The 19,954-nt window shown below is 43.2% G+C and overlaps 2 protein-coding genes across 2 annotated transcripts; both read right to left on the reverse strand.

Annotated features, from left to right (window-relative positions):
* Nucleotides 1–361: 361 nt before the first annotated feature.
* On the reverse strand, nt 362–4,959 carry rad21l1 (RAD21 cohesin complex component like 1). Its single transcript, XM_075475759.1, has 13 exons — nt 4,813–4,959; nt 4,579–4,708; nt 4,048–4,147; nt 3,732–3,835; nt 3,431–3,541; nt 2,630–2,731; nt 2,431–2,538; nt 2,047–2,276; nt 1,830–1,911; nt 1,297–1,439; nt 1,093–1,203; nt 816–890; nt 362–553 (listed from the first exon to the last, which is right to left on the reverse strand). Exons 1-13 carry the CDS (start codon nt 4,957–4,959, stop codon nt 371–373), a joined length of 1,626 nt encoding a protein of 541 aa, XP_075331874.1. The 3' UTR covers nt 362–370.
* A 3,875-nt stretch (nt 4,960–8,834) lies between these two features.
* opn7d (opsin 7, group member d) lies at nt 8,835–19,032 on the reverse strand. The gene is made up of 6 exons (XM_075475129.1): nt 18,754–19,032; nt 11,932–12,022; nt 11,682–11,844; nt 11,451–11,578; nt 10,994–11,328; nt 8,835–10,711 (listed from the first exon to the last, which is right to left on the reverse strand). The coding sequence occupies exons 2-6, from the start codon at nt 12,020–12,022 to the stop codon at nt 10,235–10,237; spliced, it is 1,194 nt and encodes a 397-aa protein (XP_075331244.1). The 5' UTR covers nt 18,754–19,032; the 3' UTR covers nt 8,835–10,234.
* Nucleotides 19,033–19,954: the final 922 nt, after the last annotated feature.

Here is a 19,954-nt window from a genome sequence, read left to right on the forward strand (position 1 = left end):
TGAACAGATTCAAGGTATATTATGTAAACTAAGTGTCCCAAACGTGAGATTTAAAAAACCCCGATCTTTTGAAAACATTAGCTTTGAAGCAACTGTCAATTTTGCTCATAAAACACAACAGAAATTCATTTACTTCTGAGGTCCCGTGCTGCGAACAAATGTAAGAAGAACGGGTGCAAAAAACACGAACCGAGGACACAGGAGTGTGTGGAACTGATGTATGGGATGAGATGCTGTGCATTCAAAGGATTGTGCTGATTAAAATGTTCAGAGCTGTGTGAGGGTCTGACGAAGAGCTTCTGCGTGAGGCAGGTCCAGCAGAAACGGGACCGCAGCTCATTCACAAATGAAGAGGCCGACATCTGTTTTACTAATCGTAGAATTTGGGTCCAGGTGTGGCGACGATGTCCCCGTAGGGAGCGCTCTGGTGCAGGTGGAGGGCTTGCTGTTTTTTCAGGACCAGAAGACAGAAGAAGGTGGCTGCGGCCTGTGAGCGCGTGCTTCCCTCACAGAGCGCCTTCAGGCTGAACGAGAGGTCCCTGTCACTCTGGCTCTGCTGTAGACACACACACACACACACACACACACGAGAATTCAAAGATTCCATCACCACCCCTGACCCCGGCTCTTCCTTAAACATTAAATCCTTCTGACTGTGGACTTTAAAATGTTGAACGCAGCTAGGAGGCCACAGTCCAGTTCTGAAAACATAGGCTTTTCAAACACACTCTTCTGACTTCACAAAAATAAAAGATATGGGGTGGCTGGTGACATTTGAGACTCAAATGTTGGAACATTTATTTTTAGAGCCTTACTTTTATAGCACTCAGAAGCTTCTGCGCTCGCCTGGTTATCCTCCTCTCCTCAAAGTCCTGGCTGTCCAGCATAGACTGCAGATTGGAGACGCACCATAATTTCAATCAGCGATGCCAGGCACATGGCCAAGGCAGCACAGGAAAATTAACACCAGCCATCTGTTAAGCACCGATAGACTAAAGCTTGCTCTGCTGTAACAGCCGTTTTCAGACAACCTTCCATTATTATTTCACTTCCAATCCAAACAGAAAGTCTGCGGAAAGTGGTCACAAGCACCTGAGTGTGGAGGGAAGTGGACTGCGTGTCCTGCTCCAAGACAGACGGATGGACAAACATGGAGTCCTCTGATGGGAGATCTGGATGAGTGAACTCTGACCTGCTTTCACACTGAGACACACGGCACAGATGAAAGAAGTGAAAATAATTACTAAGACGAGTTTTTTTTCCTGCCTCCAGAAGACGGGACATGCTAATACTTACTTGTTCCAGCTCTGAATTTGTCTCACAGAAGTTGGTCATCTGGCTAAGGGCTGTCAGCTGAGCGTTGTGTGCTCTTTCAGAACCGACTGACGAGTCCACAACACTCACGTTGTCTGTGGTGAGGGTGCTGAGGTCCCTCTGAGCTATGGCACAATAATGCCGGTAAGGCGAAACAAAACACAAGCGACACGTTAAAATGGTCACGTCATTGAACCGTCAATCCTGGAAGCTTGGAGATTAGCTTCGCACGCCTCATAAGGGCAAACGGTGCTGGAACAGCCTCGACTTTTAGCTGCGGTCCCTGCGAAGCCAGCATCGGGCTGGCCGTCGTGAATCAAACCGCTGTCCGTGAAGCTGTCGCCCACTGTGACACGCGAGTGTAGAAAATGGTAAATATATTCACGGAGGTTTAAGGTGACAAATGCATCATTTTAAAACCGCAGATAAGCCAGAAAACGTGGAAAAGCATGCCATGGGACCTTCAAGAAGAGGATTAAACACACCGTCACTCGGGCCTTGCAAAAACTTCTTACCTTCTTGTCCCTCTTGGCGCATTTCTTCAACCTCTCCTCCAACACTGTAACATTTTACCTGGAAGATACTCTTGGCAAAAAGCTGCCAAGGAAACATTCAATGCAGTCACTTGGTGTCAATATTCAAACGTGACATAACTTTTTTAAAGCGTTTGGGTTCGAAATGCACAGCTGCACGTGCCAGAATAACACTGCTGGCTGTGAAGAAGGCTTTTACCTCCTTTATCTGTGGATTGACGATAGTGGAACACGGCTGAGAAAAGAGCTTGTCTGTACTTCCGCCCTCCTTCCACTGCATGAGCTCTACAGTTGGTGGGGCCATGTCCAACGGAGAAACCAGGTCTGAATAGTCAGAAAGCTGCTCTCTGATGAATTCGTTGCTCAGCTCTTTGGTCTGGTCCACCACCAGCTTGCGTTTCCTCTTCCCTATCTGCTTTTCAGAGTTGGCTGAAGATGAACAGCGCAGGGTCACACAAGAGCTACTTTTACAACGAGATGCAGAATTCTTCTTTGGCTTTCCTCGCATAGCAATATAAATATTTCTAAACACTGATGACAGTTTGGGAGTTATTGGGCCAAAATTTGAGTCGCTTGTGCCTACGAGTGATAGCCACGGGTTCCAGGGCGAAGGCGACCTCCTCATTAGCAAGCAGGGTGGTCTCATTTAGAGTAGGCGTCCGCGTCTCTGTCGGACCTCCTAGGTCAGCGTCTGGAGAACGTACAGAGTAGCATCAACCAAAACACCATCACCAATAAGCAACCGATGAACACAAGTGTAAAGTGCGGTAATATGTTATTACCCGTTTGATGTTCATCAGTTCGTGTAGAGCTCTCTTGGTTTTGGGGCTCGTCTAGGATGAAGTCTGTGGACTCGGCGTGATCACTGGAGTTTGTCAAAAAATCTACAGAGTCATCAAAAATCGTACGGCATCAGGCACTTTCATTTTTGAGAAAAAGAAGAAAAAAAAAAAAGGTTGGGAGAATATCATCTTATTGTTTGAAAGTAGTTGGTAGAGAACTGGGATCTTGAAGATGGATAAATGAGCGCAGTGACTTTTCAGGGTTTCATTCACCTAAAAGAACCCGCTTTATCCAATTTAGGGTCATGGGTCCAGCACAGTTTGCAACCAAGACATTGTCCTTAAAATGCAGAGTCGAAACACCAGTGGTAAACAGGTGCGAGTCCAGGATAGCTACATATGAGTCAGTCACAAACCACCAACAGGAAACCAGCAAATAAAAGCAGGTGAATGGTAAATGCTGCTTTCAGACTGTATACACGCCTTGCTGTTACACATCACTAATGGTTAATCAGCTGCGTGGAACAGTTTGCAAAACGTGAGGGTGTCTTGTAATGTCTTTTGACTTTGCAAGTTGACAGAAATCTCTAAAGCACAATTTTCACCATATTTGGTATAAGAGGGCCAAATTTTTCTGGTTCATTTGGAGCCAGTCGATCATTTTCAGCACTTCAAGATAGAATTTGTGTATCAACCTGAGTTAAGTTAAACTTTTTTCTCTTTTTTCCCCCCCCTCTAAAATCGCAGTCTCTAGGATTAAAACTCGACAAAAAAGGATGCTTATGAATTCAAACGGAATACCAAGAAGGTCGAATCCTTTATCCTCATCCCCAAATGTGTCTCCGTTTTGTGCAAAGCTCTCGAAGCTCCTGTCCAGCAGTCCATTTGATTGGCCAAGTGACTCGTCTGCAACTCATCGGAAGAAGCAAAGACAAACGAACACAAAACAAAAGTCGGTTTCAAATGTCAGTCGCCTGCTGATGAAACAAATCTCCACAACAATAAGTTGATGTTGACTAACAATCATATATAAAAGGTTCTACGCCGCCAAATGCAACCAATCACATCAAATCGCGGCACATAAAAACAATCTGGTTCTTACCGATGTCTGTAAAGCCCAGGAAGCCATTTCCAAAGTCCTCTTTCAGAGTTATTTCCTCTGATCGACTCTGGTTTTGTGAAAAGTGATCCACTACATCTATATCACTGGCATCCCAGCGTGAGGGAAACACATGTTCATTAGAATATTCACTTATGTCAACAAACAAAGCTGAATGTCTGTCTCATGTTTTAATAATGAGCAGCTGGGAAGGACAAAACCGCTGACTTTTCATTTGCCCCGTTTCCTGTCTGATTGTGATTATAAGACTATCAATGACAGGATGAAATGAGTTGGAGAGGAGGGTAAAAAATGGCACCTGGGGTGTGGCAGCTGAGCATCAAAGGCAGTGAAATCTTCAATCAAGGTAATTGCTTTGATTGTGGCCTCGAGCCCCTCCACGGGCATATCTGTCTGACCTGGCATATGGAGGTGAAACAGTGCAAAAACAATACAGAAATGGACTGTATGTAGAGCAGAAACAGTGGCGACAGCAGTCAGTTATTTTCAATGAAGAGGAACTGTTTTGGAACAGGTTTAACAAAGAAAAGAAAAAGAAAACTGTGTGCTACTTTCACATGTATAAAAAGTAACAAGTCAAGTAGATACTGATATGTGTCAAAAATAATAACCTGTGCCTACATTAATACAAAGACATGTAATAAATGCTCCCTTTAGGAAGTTCAGTTCAGTTTGTGTTGATTCTGTTTAGGAGATCAGATGAATCTTCTTTATTGTTTGTGATGGGCTAATTTAGTTTGACATAACCAATAAACATGAAACTGTGCGCATACAAATGTAAGAACAATGAGTTCTGCATGACACCGACTGAAAAAACGGTCTGAATTACCTGGCCTGAATGCCATTTTAATTCTGACCAAGGCATCGCTGCAGTCTGCAAGGAGATACTTTGCTTTTCTGGAGTAGATTTTGACCACACCGAGGAGCAGATGACCAGATGTCCGCAAACCGATTTTCATCTTAAATAAAAAGAAAAGACCATGCCGTGAAACCTAAAACAGCTCTCACTTGCCATTATAACATAATATATTGATTTGGGGATGTGTTGTTGGAACAGGTTTACCTTTGGGGAAATGATGTCTCTGATGGTTGTTTCCAAATTACATTCGAACACATGGGCTTTAGTGAGTTTCCTCTCCCAGTGCGCTGCCAGCCAAATTTTGGCTAAAGGCCCCCGTTTAGACGTAAATAGTTGCGTGTAAAACAGCATGCTGGTAAGATAATTGGCACCTGTGGCAAGCAAATCAATGTTTGTTATGCCAATCTCGATAATGTTAATTTAGCTGACAACGGAGCGCGAGCAGGTATTTATCCAGTGTGTTGTTAGCGCTAACAAAGTTGAAGCTTCTACCCTAAAGCCAGCTAACGTTAGCGGTAACCGCGTAAATACTCTGCGTCAGTAGGTCAGGTTTACAGGCGAAAACATGGCGGCAAAACGTGTGATGCGGCTCACAGTTCAGATAAAAGCAAAGACTGTTGTTTTAAATAATTCTACACAACTACAGAGCTTGTTCGACAGCAGCAGAATAGCCTACCTTAACTTTGAATTCACCGCGCTTTGACAGTTTTAACGTGCGCATGAGCACGAGGCGTACCTGGTAACCAAGCAACCACTTCCTTCGAAAACTACCCGAGGTGATTGAGAGTCTGTCTTACAAGTATTGCTAACAGTTCGCTAATAAGATACAGTAACACATGAAAGCGACAAAAACAGGAGGTTTGTAAACTGTTGTGGACTCCTACATAGAAATAATTATTAATACCGGTTTGTACTCCCTCGTCCATCAGTATAGACACACAGAACAAGCCAAGACTTAGTAGAGCTCGGATCGAGGTAACTTTTCAAAAAATGTTTTGGTTTTCTCCAATGTTTTTACCATGTTCAAATTAATCCATAAGAAGTCTCTGGAACCAGGGTAAGGGTTTTTATTAGGGTCATGGCAAAAATATTTAGAAATGTACATATTTCTGGAAATATTGGAATTGGGAAAGACAGATGTTCATATGCTATCCTCGAACACACAAACTACACACAAGCTTGTTTCTATATCTTTGTAGTTATTCACCATTGGCATATTGCATTCCAAAGCCCCTTTCTGCAATCCTTACCGTAACCAAATTCCTTACTCCTAAAACCAAGTTCTGACCCTCAAAAATCCATTGAGACTTGTGGGGCCCTCCATTTGGTGCCCACGAAAGACGCTGGACCCCACAAGTGTAGTGGGCTCCTCGTTTTTTGGACCTGATGAATGTAGAAAAACACGTCTACACACAAAGTGCATTCATGTTTTGCTTTATTTGTTTTTTTTTTAATTCCATTGCTGAATGAAGCATATCTGTGCTGATTGTAGCCACACAACCACTACTATAAGTGTGGCTAATGATGTTCCACAGGGAAAGTAAAGCAGATGTCAGCGATGGCCGGCCTCTACACGCCCACCACAGTCCTAAAGTGCAAGTATCTGCACTTTCCAGGCATTCTTTGGTCTCCTCTCTTACCTTCGTTAAAACTGTTTGGGTGGGACAAGCTGTACTGTAATTTCTTTCTTGGTGCATTTATTGATGTCACCTAATTCTCAGCACGAGCAGAGGTAATCTAGAATTACTGGAAATATTGTTGCGGGCATGGAGAGTCTTTCGCAAATGATTACAATGGATTTTGAGCCCCTGTGGTAAAGTTGCTGTTCTTTTAACAGATCAGTCCAAATATCCACTTGGATTAGTGAAACCTGGTAGTTGTTCCATGTGCTGTTCTGTTTGTACTCACTAGAGGGCACCATAGCACCAGGAAGAATCAACCTGTGTCACGCTTTCATTACAGTATTGGGAGACAGCATCGCCTCTTGTGACTGTATGACAGAAACACAGCAAAGATTCATGGGTTATAGACAGTGGACAGTTACACACGCCTGCAAAAGCCTTGTTATAATGTTTTTATCACGTGTGAAATGTTTTCATTTCTAAACAACTGGTTATTCTTAGATCATCACAAGATCATCTGCTGTGAACAGGAAGATGCCGAAACGCAGGTGTCACAGTAAAGGTAATTCTCACCATATTACCACGAACTGAGCGGCTGCCCCTCGGGAGAGAGACACCTGCTCTGAGCCCTTATAGCTCCTTTAAAGTTTGCAGCTGACTACTAGGACGGAGAAGACCCCTGGGGAAATGTTTTACGGTTCCATTTGATGGAATCTGAATTGTTTGGCTAGGATGACTACAGGGAGTGAAAGGAAACTGCAACAACTGTTAGGCATTGTTGTGGTGGGCTGTTTTGCTACTGGTGGAAATAGTAAATCACACAAGTTTGATGAAATTATGAAAAAAAAGATTAAAAAAAAGGGGGGATTTCCTCAGAACTGTTCAGCAGAACTTCAAACCATCAGCTAGACAGTTCAAATTTGGACGCACAACGGAACTGGTTGGGGGGGTAGACCCCCTTCTCACATATGTTGTCTTTACGCAGGGATGCCCCGCTTAAATGTACAGTGTATTAAATGAACCAGACATGTCCACAGGACCATGTAGGGTGTCAAGATAAACCTGCCAGACATGACAATGAACTTCTCAGACCAGAGGTGTCATGAAGATGCTTAAAACGCAAAAGAATCTTTCATTTTTCTCCTCCGCCTTATGTAATTTGCCTTTCCATTCCGTCTCTCTCACATGCGCACACACATCAGAATCACTGTTGTCCTTTAAGGCAGCGATCTCAGGCCAAGCATCAAACATGCCAAAGTAAATTTGCGTTTTGTGTTGACTGGATGCCTGGGGTTGTGCAGCTGCACAAGAACACTTGGTATGTCAAGTCGCGGCCTGGCTTCCATGAGACGCACAGTTATAGAGAGCTCTGGGGAAGCTGAGGGTTAGTGTGGAAGATTGTGATTTTAAAGGGGAACATCACACGAATACAGGAAAATGCAGTGATAATGAAGTTACTCTTGAATTGGACTTCGGGCGCAGTTAACGCCACCTGCAGTCGCTAAAATCGCATATTCTGCAGCAGCTATGGTACCCAGCCGCCATGTGCAGCCATGTTGGACAGCTCTGTCTGTTCCTCAAAATGCAATGAGCCATATCACTTATTTTTCTTTTAATTCCTTTCAGGCTATATCTCACTGCTCCCCCCCCCCCCACCCCCCCCCCCCAGGCTTATTTATCCATCCACTTTGGGGGAAATAATTTGCTTTCCATCTAAGTTGATTCTTCATGCATATTTGCTCGTGCTCCCTGCCGGCATGGGAGTTTGCATTCTCCTTTTATTCAAGCTCTGCTCAAGTCCAGCAGAAGCAAATCCCTTCAGGGGATAGACCACATATCTACACATTATTAATGTCAAGTATTTTTAAGATTCTACATGCAACGGACTGTTTTATATGTTTGCTTTTCTTCCTCAATGCACACACACATTGTCTCCGTAGAGCTGGGCACTCCCCCAGCTGCATCCAACGCTGTCATCCTTATTTTTGGTCATTGCGTCATTGTTATTCCCAGAAAAAAAGTCTGTGTTGGGAAACAAAGATGTGATAAGGCCGCACTAAAACAGAACTATTACAGTAAAAATTGGTGGGTGTTCTACGCCCCGACACAGTGCCTACCCAAGATAACCTGGTTCAAGTTACCAAGTTAAATCTGATCAGACAGTTCATTAATGAAATGTTCTGCCCTGCCAGTGAGTGACCAAGTACTAAAAAAAACCTTCTGATGTTTAAGCTCGCATAGGCAAATAATTACATTATTTGATGTTTTCTGTAAAAGGCACTCCTTTGTAGAAAATTAGATCGTGAGTGAACTGGGACCTGCCGGGCTCTCAAGTTAATGAACAGTTTCCGAAACAAGTCACAGCAATCTCAAATATCGACTTATTTTCTGAGGAAAAGGGGAGGTTGTCCTTCACAATCGTCCTCTTAAATCTCCTGCAGTGTCGTAGTATCGGCTAATTTGGTACTTTCCGTCACATTTGACTATAATACATGTCTTTTTAGTTGTTTGAAAAGGCAAAATGAAAGAAATGCCCTTATTCAGATCAACTCTCTGTTAAGGGGGGGGAAACAGGATCGAAACAATTCCTAAACATTTTCACGTCTTTATTAAATAAGGCTTACAAGAATTTTGTTTAGATAATAACTACATACTTTATGCATTTTCTACATGCACGTGAAGCCACATAGTACAGTTTCCACATTAAAAAGGGAAGGCAGAGTTAAATGTAACACAGGGCTGTTTTGTGCTTTTAGAGAAAATGAGTTTTGGTACCGACATGCAGAACCAGATAAGACCATGACCACACCTGATATAAATCAGACGAATCCTTTCTTCCCATGTGAGAACGTGGGCGCTGATGTGCGAGCGGGTTTACTCTAATCAAAAGCATCGGTTAAAAAGATTTACAGCATTAATGAAGGAAATCAGACTCTGTGACCTCATCTCATTGTACCGACTACTTTAGAAATCCTGTTTTTTCTCTGCTTTTTCGCTCAGACATTTTTACTTAGAAAAAACAGAGCCGTAGAGCATCCCTCGGTTCCCTCGGTTCCTTGTCCGAAAAGTGTCACTCATGTTATTCAGTGCTAGTCTTCTTTTTCTCAGATTGGATCTACTTTAGAAGTAATTTTCCTAAAATCTAATCAAGCTGACATTTGAGGTTTGAATGCAGTAGGTCTGGAGACAAAAAGCACCCCCCCCTCCCCAAAAACAACCAACGCGAGACTCAAGGAATCCTCTACAAACAAAGAGACTGCAGGTGACATATCACAGCAGTCTCGCGGGGCACTGACCTTACCACCACATCTGCCTTTCTAGCATCAAATGCTCAGCCCCTGTAGGTTTGAAGTGGCCACTGTTTGGAAGTTTGTTAATCCACCCTTACCAGAAAACAGCAGCTGTCAGTTTGATTTTATATCTTCATTACTATTGATCTCAGTGGCGCTGAGGACAAAGCATTCATACAGACGTTCAAGCCTGCAGGGGCATCATGATCAGTTTGGGTTGAGTGCCGCTTTACACAAGAGCTACACGTCCCTCCTGCGACAAAACCCCAACCATCTCCTTCGCAAAGCTTTGCAGTAATTACATCTGCGTTCTCATAGTTTGGGTTATTTGCCTTGGCATGTCCTTTACTTTAAACACGGAGTTGTGCATGTTAGTGATTAACTCAACAAGGGTTGTCCTGTCTTATTTTCTGCTCTGTCCCACACCAGTTAAATATTTGTTGAAACAGACGTCGAAAGAAGTGGAAATGCTTGTGGCAAGTCTTCTCAGTCAAAGTCACCTGAGTTCAGATGTTTGTGATTTCAGGTATATTCACAATGAAAGTCATTTAAGTCTCTCAGCGAAGACTCCTTCGAACACAGGCCCGCAAGGACGCCCTGTCTTGCTGTTGAGATTTCGTAAAAACGTTGAGTTTAGTCCCGTCTAGTCTTCTCTCTGTCTCCTTGACCATACGTCCTCTCTCATTTGCTTCATGAAAGAAGGAGGCCGAACCATTAGAGGAAATCTGGTTGTGGTTTGGTCGTGAGCTGGCTGACTGTCACCTCCGTGTAGGCAGATCCAGTCAGAATGCACGCAGTCTTTTGGGGCGCAGTCACATGACACAGCGCTGTGTTCTCAGTGCAGCTCAGACATGCCCCGTAGCTCTCCTGCTGTCCGTTTGAGAATCTTGCGGAGGCACTCGTGTCCTTATTACGCTGTGAGGTGGATCCGAAACGTTCTTGGGGCTGCGGGCTTCCCCTGTGGATCATCTGTCGTAGCATGGACGTGTCTCTGTATAAGCACTCACGAAAGTTGGGTTTACACAGCAGATAGACCATGGGGTTGTAGATAGTGGAGGACTTGGCAAACACAGCGGCTAGGGCAAATGCTTCCGGATGGACCCGTGTGGCATCCCCAAACGCAGCCCACATGGCCACAGCAGCATAAGGGGTCCAGGCGGTCAGGAAGCCTATACACACTGCAACCGACAGCTGTGGAGAAGACGCATTCACACACACACACACACACACACACACAAAGACATGCAGAAGATTCGCTTAGTGTCATGCAAGTGACAAGTTATCAAAAGTAAATGGAGTGGATTCAAATATTTGAACAAACATTGTTTCACTGACATGGTTGATTTGATCTGTATAAAAAGATTAAGAAGTATGTCCTTTGAGTAATGTATTGTTTCATATCCTTCTCTATTCCAATCTATTGCAAAAACCTGTGGTCAGTGTTGCTGAGGTGGCACTGTCAAATCCTCTGACCTTCACGATGAGAGCGTGCGCATTGGTGGTCTTGGTCTGCGGTGACACATGCTGCTGGACGGCCTGACGAGAGGCGCGCACGGTCAGCAGAATGAAGGCGTAGGAGAGGAAGATGATGGTGCAGGGCAGTGCATAGCAAAAGACGAAAAGGCAGAGAATGTAAGACAAAGCTGAAAGCTCGTGGTTGGGTGCACGCCAGTCAATGCAGCAGGCTGTGCCGTAAGGTTCAGCGCTGTAATGCCCCCACTGTGCTAAGGGCCCGACGGCAAACACGGATGCGTAGCACCACACTCCAGCCACCAGGAGGCGAGCATGTGAGGAGGAGAACTTGTTACCTGAGAAGGGAGACATTAAAAGGTGCTTTGCAGTTAATAGGCTGATTCTTTTCCTTTGTGTTGCTCACCTTTGTGATAAAGTCTAAAGAGTTAACAACATTATGCTCATATCACCTTCTCACCATAGTTAGGGAGGCAGACTTTGAGGCAGCACACAAAGGAGAGGGCTGTGAGGTTTGTCAAGCTGCAGAGACCAAACAGCACTCCGCACATGGCGTAGAGCTGGCAGGTGATTTCTCCAAACAGCCACCTTCACCCACAGACCAGGAGGTGAATGAAATGGATGAATAATTTTAGATTCATATCAGTCTGTTTCTTTGCTAGTAAAGTGACTATTGAGGCATGACAGATACCTGTGTGAAAAAGACGAGGGGATTGCCAGTGGAAACAAAGCAAGCGTCATCCCAAGGTCGCTGATGGAGAGATTGATGATGAAGAACTCAGCTGGTTTCAAGGTCGATCGCTTGTGATAGGCAACTAGTAGCAGGATGCAGTTGCCAAGGAGGGACAGTATACCTGTGGAGAAACGAAGATTTGACCAAAGTTGCACCAAAGTCGGCAAAAGATTAGCACACTGGAGATCGTTTTATTTCGTGAACTCACAGAATACGCTGTAGAGTGAACCCATGAGGATGTCTTTCTCCTTGGAGATGCGGGAGGCAAACCAAGGGGATGCGTCTGAAGCATTTCCCATCTGAAATGTTTCCAGAAGCGCACATGTTGATAATTGTGAACAATGCTGGAACTGACTAGATAATTCAATGAAACTAAGGACCCGACTTACGATGCCGTAAGCACAGGAAGCTGCAATACATATCTTGAAGATTCTAAATCCGATTTGTTTTGTTTCTCATGCATTCACAATGCTTCAGATTGTGTCTGGTGTGAGCAGAGTTTTCCTGATGTCTTTGCTGTGCAATATTCCAAGCCCTACGGGATCAGATGTAGGAACGAGTGATAAGCTTTCCTTTGAAAAAAGTCTAATCCTCTTCAAAAGATGAGGACCCTTTTGTATTACATCCAAATATACTCCACAGAGTTGGCAGATGGAATGAAATGACAAAGACTGTGCCTGTCAGCATTTATAACGGGTTCATGGGAGACTGAGAACAAAGCAGTTAAAACTACAAGTAAAGCAGCATTCAAACGTCCCCTGAAAAAAAAAAGGTGGAATTGCAGTTTTTGTCTACACATGATGCAAGAAATGGAATCTCAACACATACAGGTACAGTTTGAATAAGATTGAATAAGAAATAGAAGAATGACATTGTTTGAACTCACAAGTGCTCAAGCATTTCAGAGCGCTAGTAATTGACCTGATAGATTATTAGAGGACTCTTAATAGTGTCTTCTCAGCAACAGTTGAAGCACATCTGAAACACTGTTATGAGTCAGATTTTCAGTAATTTTAGGCAATCAATACCCTTTTGCTGGACTCAAATTAGATGATGATTGCTATTCAGCGTGTCATTTCGCTTGATAGGACAATGAAAAAATAAAAAAAGGAAAAGGCACAGCGCCGTGGTCAGTGTGGATAAATATTCTTTGAGGTCTATCAAAAATTATAGACGTCATTGGCTTTCAAGGACTTTGGCAATCACACAGGATAATGAATGAGACTTCATTACTATGTAAGTCGAGAGCCAGACAACGACAACCTGTCCACTCAGTCTGAGTGGAGGAAACACAGCTGAATACATAGTCATGACCATTTCTTGTACTACAGAATTCCACAGTTGTGCAGGCGCAAGCAATGTGAAAGTGACACCTGGAGTGTTGGGAATGTTAAATTCCTGGCTCATAGAATACAAAGTGAGAAAGATATTTTTGTATTATGAGTGAACTAGTTCTTTTTTTAATTAGGTATCCTTTCATCCTGCAAGTCTATGGGCTGGCAGTCTCTTTTGTAATCTGTCTGTGCTGTCTTTACCCTGGATCAGACTCCAACTGATCATCATGCCTACATTTAATCAACCCACCCAGTAAAGGCGATAAGAACCAACCAGTAAGTGGCAGAAATGGATCGGTCGCATCTTTTTCGTCCATGGAGTATAGCAGATTCAGAGATGGGCATGAAAACGTATTACTCATTAAAGAAAATAAGCACTTCGGATATTTGGTTTTGGGGGGATAAGACATTTTGAAAGTCTAAAAACAATGCTGCACTGAATTGTGCAGCTATGCTGTTTAACAGTTTTTCACTTCCTATATACTGCAGTGCATTTAACCTCAGACTAGCTATGTGTTCTGCCCTTCATCGCGGAAAATGCACTTTTCCTTGACGGTCTGCTTAAACTACAGCGGAATGACAAGATGAAGTAGAATTGTGTCCATTACATTAGGAGTGAAGGTGAAATGTAGCACTGCAGATGTTGGAGGGACTACAGCTTGGCAATGGCACTCGCTGATGGCAGCTGCCTCCCCTCACGGGACTATGCACCCAGCCATATAAAAAACTGGAGTTGACGTGACCTCCAAGGTCCCCAGTTTTCCGATAAGAGCATCGGCCAGAACAAGCGCTGTATCCTCCATCATTATAAAAATAGAAAAAGTTGGGAACCAACCCCAACAGACTTAAAAAAAACTAAGTAATCAGAGAAGAAGGGACATGCTCAGACAAGCCTTTGGTTCCTTTGGATGAGATCTAGGGTTCCTTTGTAAAGGTGCCCAGAAGGACAACCATCAGCACTCTGCCTTTATTGGAACATGGCCAGACAAAAGTAATTCTGCATCAAAAGGAACCTGACAGCCCCCTGGGAGTTTGCCAGCTGACCGCTTCATGAATATCTGACCAGGAGAAGCACAATTCTCAAGGAAACCTGGAACTGAGCATCATCTTACTTTTTCTGTTGCCGCGGCCAAACACGGTGATGGCAGTACCTCTCTGTGGATGAGTGAAAACCGTCTCCAGAGAGTTCAGGATCCCAGGCTACAAAGAATGCTTACATTTCAATAAGGCAATGACCCGAAGCACAACAGAGAAAACACTGGTGTGGCATTGGTCTGAGTCACTCGAGGCCTCCTGCAGCGTTTGGACCTGAACCAAGTGTTTTGTGAGAGACCTGGAAATGGCTCTCCTCTAACCTGGTTGAGCCGGAATGTTTGTGCCACGAATTAAAGGAGCCAAAGGATGGGTGCTCCAAGCTTGTAGCATCGTGGCCAAGAAGGCACAAGGGTGTCATTGCTGCCAAAGATACTTCTAATACTACTAAAACATGCTATCACTTCTCTCTCAAGGGGTCTCTGCAGGTCTTATATCTTTAATGCCTCAACCTCACATGAGTGAGCATCATTTCCATTGATTTTTATTACCCTTGTTATTGTATGTATTTCCCCAGATGATCGTGTTGAGGTGTCTTTAATCAGCAAGAACACAGACTGACAGTATGTTGGTATCCCTTCCTGTTATTAACATTACTCTCTGTTGAATGCTCTCTGCTTGTGTGAACACAATTATCAGACCAGAGGAACAAGACCAACACAACTTTCATACTATCATAATTGGGGTATGAAAGTGAGTGGGAGGCATTAGAAAGACCCAAGAAAGTCTTAACCAGCTGAATGGACTTGGTGTCCAGCTCCGATTAATCGGACTCCTTTGAAAGAGGGCCAGGAACTATGACCTCCTCGTGGTGACTGGGGGCACAACCCAAACAACACCTACTGACCTAACTTATGTGCCATCATTTTACTTTCGATTCACAATTGCATCTTACTCTTCCCGACCCTGGCCCTGCAGAAACATGTAATTTATAGAGGAACAGATTTACATCCATCTGCAGTTTACCGCTGTTTTCAGCGTGACAAGTAATCTACTGTACAAGTTTGCTACACCCCCCCCCTGCTGCATTTCATCAAAATCGTGACATCTGTGATGGCACTGAAAATAGGACTGTCACTCATAACCATTAAATGTCTGTAGTCAGCGCAGATGAGCAGCCATTTAACGGCTGCCAGGCATGTCAGCAAGTGCGAGCTCAACAGCAAGAGGCCACATGTATGAGTAGCAATGTCATGGTGTTGCGCGATTTTCAGAGACCGGAGGCCAATCTCAATCTTGGACTTGTGTTTATATCTGTCTTCTCAAATATAATTTCTACATTCAAACCTCCTATTTTCCTTTTCTCTCTCCTTTGTGGCCATGAAGTAATGTTGGCAACAGTATCGCGGACAAAACACAGCTCATTGCATTAGTGTTTGTGCCTTTGACGTATACAATATTTGGGTTTCAGGACGGACGGTGTCATGTTGCATCTCGTACGCTTGTCTTGATTGGCCTGTCGTGTCAGATAATTATTTATATCTGTGCATTTCACAGCTGCTTCAGATGTTTTTTTTGGCTGTTTTAAATTTAAGATTTCTACTTAAAAGCCGTGCTAGAAAGAAGGGTGGTCCTACTTCTACTTTTAGTGGGCATAGAATATACTGATACTCATCACTTTTCCATAGCATCTACTTGTATTCTTCGGTGCTGTGTTTGTTTGCAGCATTTAGCTTTTTTTGACCAAGGTTTTTGTAAGTATCTTTTTATTTAACCAGGACAAAACTCATTGAGATTAAAATCTTTTTTCTAAGAGTGACCTGGCCAAGACAGCAGCGTAAAACAAACAACACACAGCAAGAGCAAAAATACAAGACCAAATACACAAACACCTGAAAAATACCCTGGAGATATCACATAGCATTAAACATTAGGGTAATTACAGGAGCCAAGTGAGCAAATATCTCTGTCCTTTGAAATTGACTTGAATTCCCCCAAATTTATAAGAAATGACAGTTTTAGATCATTTAAAATATTATTCCAAGTAGCAGGGACAGAAAATTCAAAGGCCTTTTTACCCAATTCAGTTCTGACTTTTGGGACCTGCATCAAAATGATGTCCTCAATGGATCTACACAGAAATGAGCATAAATAGACAATTTGCTGTAGCATACGTAGTACAGTGATGTACACGATAGCTCCAATCAGTCATAAAACGCAGAGCACAGTGATACACTGTATCCAAATTTTTTAAAAGCTGCGCTGAAGTGTTCATGAATAGCAGATCTTCATAATCCATCAGGGGGAGAAAGGTTGAAGTGATCAAATGCTTCTTGACTTGGTGTGAGAAACACTTTTTGTTTCTAAAAAATAAACCCAATTTAAGTTTAAGCTTAGAAACCAATTTGCCAATATGAGGTTTAAAAGATAGATTCTCATCAATCAGAATACCTAAATATTTGTAGAATCTGACAGTTCCAATTTCAACCCCTTGAACAGTTGACAAGCTAGGCAGGAGAGGTGGGAGCTGCTTGCCATTTGAAAATAGCATAGCCTTTGATTTCTCTGCATTTAAAACCAGCTTAAGCCTAGTCAGATGGGACTGAACAGTGTCAAATGCAGACTGCAGAAGTTTAAGTGACTGGGAGACTGAAGAAGATGAACAATAAATAACCGTATCATCAACATAAATATGGGACACAGCATCAGGCAAGTTATCAGCCAGGTTGTTCACATAAATTGTGAACAACGATGGTCCTAGTATGGAGCCTTGAGGCACTCCCTTTAAAACAGGAAGGAGGGAAGAAGAGGACCCAGCAGCTTGGACACACTGTGCTCTACCTGATAAATAGTTTGAGAACCAGTTTACAGCCTGGTCAGATGACCCAATCGTGTGGAGTCTATTCATCAGGAATGACCAACAGTATCAATTCTCAATTTAGAGTTTTTCTTCATTTCATTGTTACATACAGTAGTCTATATAAAGGCTGCGACTTTTTCATCTTTTAATTTTTGACTAACATACCAAATATTTACTCTATTACCCAATTGATCGTTTCATCTATAAAATCTCAAAAACAGAGAAAAAATTATTTTCTACAATCCCAAAACTAGCAGTCACATTTTTGATTGAAAAATAGCTCATACAACAAAACAGCTGTCTGTTAGCATCTCGTCTGATCAAAAAAAATCAATGCGCCCCAATCACCTTTCCATCTACCACCTGTTTGTATCATTAGTAAATCACTGGGCCTGTGGTTCGCTGCATTGTGCGATATCTAAAGGCAAACCACCACAGGAACATACATGACACACTGTGAGGCACATCCCCTGAGGGCCTGGCGAGACGTTTGAGAGATTTAAGTCGACTGAATTCACCCTGGCTGCCTCCTCAGCTGAGAGTGACTGACAGTGACAAGTGAACGCCGTCGCAGTACAATATTTACACAAAGTTTTTCAGGATGACAGAGCGTTTGGCGATAACTCCTTCTAATGTCGGCAAGCATGCTGCGGCGTGTCTTATATAATGACAGTAGAGCGATTACAGTGCTGAGGATGACGAGTCCTCCCAGTACAATAATCTGACTCTGAATCAGTTCTCCACATGGTTTAGATCACTGTTTGAATGTTGCGTTTTGTCAAGCACAGCTTACAGTTAAACGTCTTCGCTCAGGATTCTCTAATTGGTTTGTTGAAAATTGTCATTTTTTAACTTAACAGTACATTTGTTGCCAGTATCTAATGATTTAAAACTGTACATGATCAACTTTAAGCAGAGACAAAGATTAAAACGTATTTGTGTTCTTGCAGATTGTGGCACAGGTCAGTCCAAACTTAATGGAAGACAACAGCAGCCCCGAATGAAGGAAAAAACAAATTTGCCTCACTTCGTGACACAAACACACAGTATTACGCAACCACGGTCGAGCTATGAGAAAACAAACATGCTGTGTTGTTTTCGGCAAAAGTGTCTTGCGCCACCTTTTTTCATTTGTTATTTACTGTCTTTGTCCTCTTATGTTGATTTTTCTGTGGGGAAGCCACAGAGTGCGTGTCCAGCAAACAAAATAATCCCACATATGTTTGTGTGGGAAACAGCCACTGGCAGCTCATGCGTGAAACGTTCTCGAAAAATAATGTGCAGCAAGCTGTCCGAGAGCAAGTCCACAGGCTGTCTTGGAAATGGTCAACATTGTGACGACTTCCACTTGGGCTGACAGATAAAGGAAAGCAGTCGTTTGTTACAGAGAGGGATAATCAGAGGATCTCATCACTAATCCTGCCAGAGATCCCACAAGTCTGTTGTGAGGTCTCTGGCTTCATTATTAAAGGCAGAATAATCCGTTTTCACATTCATATTTATGTATATATATATACATGAACCTTGTCTCAGTGCCCTACAGTACACATTCTTACCAAGAGCTAATGTTATTGTGGTAGAAGGAGAAATGATGGAGAAACTCTGAGACCTTTGCACAGAAAATGAGAGAAATAATAACTTGATTTCCAGCCTCTGTATAACAATAATAAAGAACATGAGCAAAATTTGGGGAGATCAAATAAATTTGACATTATCCATTATCCCCCCTTTTTTTCTTTTTTGGTTATCGTCTAATCTCATTGTATTGCTCTGGAAGCAGACACCCCGCAGCTGTGCGGCTTACCTTCCAGGGAGGGATGGCTCGTCCTCATTTAAACTCATGGAGGCCAGGTGGAGAGCCGGACACGGAGGGCAGGAGCTTGGCCAGCAACTGAAATGGAGACAGAGAGGAGGGACAGACGGTGGGAGAGAGAGAAAAGGGGGAGCACTGGACCCGTTTCAGGCTCACACTGAAGAGTCCGCTTAAGGTATCCTCCGCCCCTGCGCTGACACACATGTTCACACGACTGGCCAGGTGGACGAGCGCTCGCTCCGCCGCATGGCACCCGCACTCATCATCCTTGTGGACACGCACCGAGTTGCGCTGGTGTTCACCAAGAAGCACACTGTGATGGCAGGGTAGAGAGAGAGAAAGAGAGGGAGGGAGAGGGATCAGCATAATACTGGGAAGATCTGAGTGTCACTGATGACACAAAATACCACTCCCCACCCAATCTCCTCTATCCACTCTTGATCCCACTACTTTCCAACCATGCTTATCCTTCACACTTTGATTTGTTATCCTGATTCATTAGGTGTGAATAAGGTGTCTATACTGGGTTTCCCCAAATCAGTTTCTACCACAAACACAGCTGCTGCTTAGGCCTGCCAGTTATTTGATAATCGTGTGAAGGTGATTTCTTGAAACGACCACAGTCTTCTTGCATAATCCTTAGAATAATTTCCTGTCCGCTGAGTAAAGATAGTTGGAGTAAACTAACAGAATGTCATTTCTGTCACTGTTCCCTTATTGCGTTCCACAGTTTGAGATCACACTGATGTGCCTTTAATCGCATCCTCTCATTACTACTGTGGTTTAATTACATTTGAGCAGGGAACTGGCGCCACCGAGGCACTTAACTTCTAAGATCTGACCGACCGCATTTCAGTGAGCATCTATTTACATTTACAGCTTGCAATGAGTCGCAAAGCCAAACAACAAAGTGTTATTATTAGTTTAAAAAAATGGCCAAATATACAACATTAAGAGGACGATCAGAAGCATGAATTCCACTACTTTTAAAACGTTTGGCAACCAAGTTTAAGTTATTCATGTCATAATTGCATGTCTAATTTTTATGTGCAAAAATTAAAAGCCAAAAGGAAACTCGATGTTTGGTGCCGTCAGATGTCTCTTCTTTTTAAGATCTAAGACGTAAACTATAATCAGACTTAAATGATATATAATCATACCTTAAATGATGGCATCAGATGAACAGAAAGAG

Source organism: Odontesthes bonariensis, chromosome 10 (assembly GCF_027942865.1).
Source record: "Odontesthes bonariensis isolate fOdoBon6 chromosome 10, fOdoBon6.hap1, whole genome shotgun sequence".
Classification (NCBI taxonomy): domain Eukaryota; kingdom Metazoa; phylum Chordata; class Actinopteri; order Atheriniformes; family Atherinopsidae; genus Odontesthes; species Odontesthes bonariensis.

Coding starts and splice junctions, on each gene's coding strand:
- rad21l1 (XM_075475759.1), bottom strand. CDS start 4,959: ATGCTGTTTTACACGCAACTATTTACGTCTAAACGGGGGCCTTTAGCC. Junction 2,732..3,430: donor TAAAGGATTCGACCTTCTTG/GTATTCCGTTTG, acceptor ATGACTCTGTAG/ATTTTTTGACAAACTCCAGT. Junction 1,204..1,296: donor CAAATTCAGAGCTGGAACAA/GTAAGTATTAGC, acceptor CGTGTGTCTCAG/TGTGAAAGCAGGTCAGAGTT.
- opn7d (XM_075475129.1), bottom strand. CDS start 12,022: ATGGGAAATGCTTCAGACGCATCCCCTTGGTTTGCCTCCCGCATCTCC. Junction 11,845..11,931: donor TTCACTCTACAGCGTATTCT/GTGAGTTCACGA, acceptor GTTTCTCCACAG/GTATACTGTCCCTCCTTGGC. Junction 11,329..11,450: donor AGTCTGCCTCCCTAACTATG/GTGAGAAGGTGA, acceptor CTCCCTTCTCAG/GTAACAAGTTCTCCTCCTCA.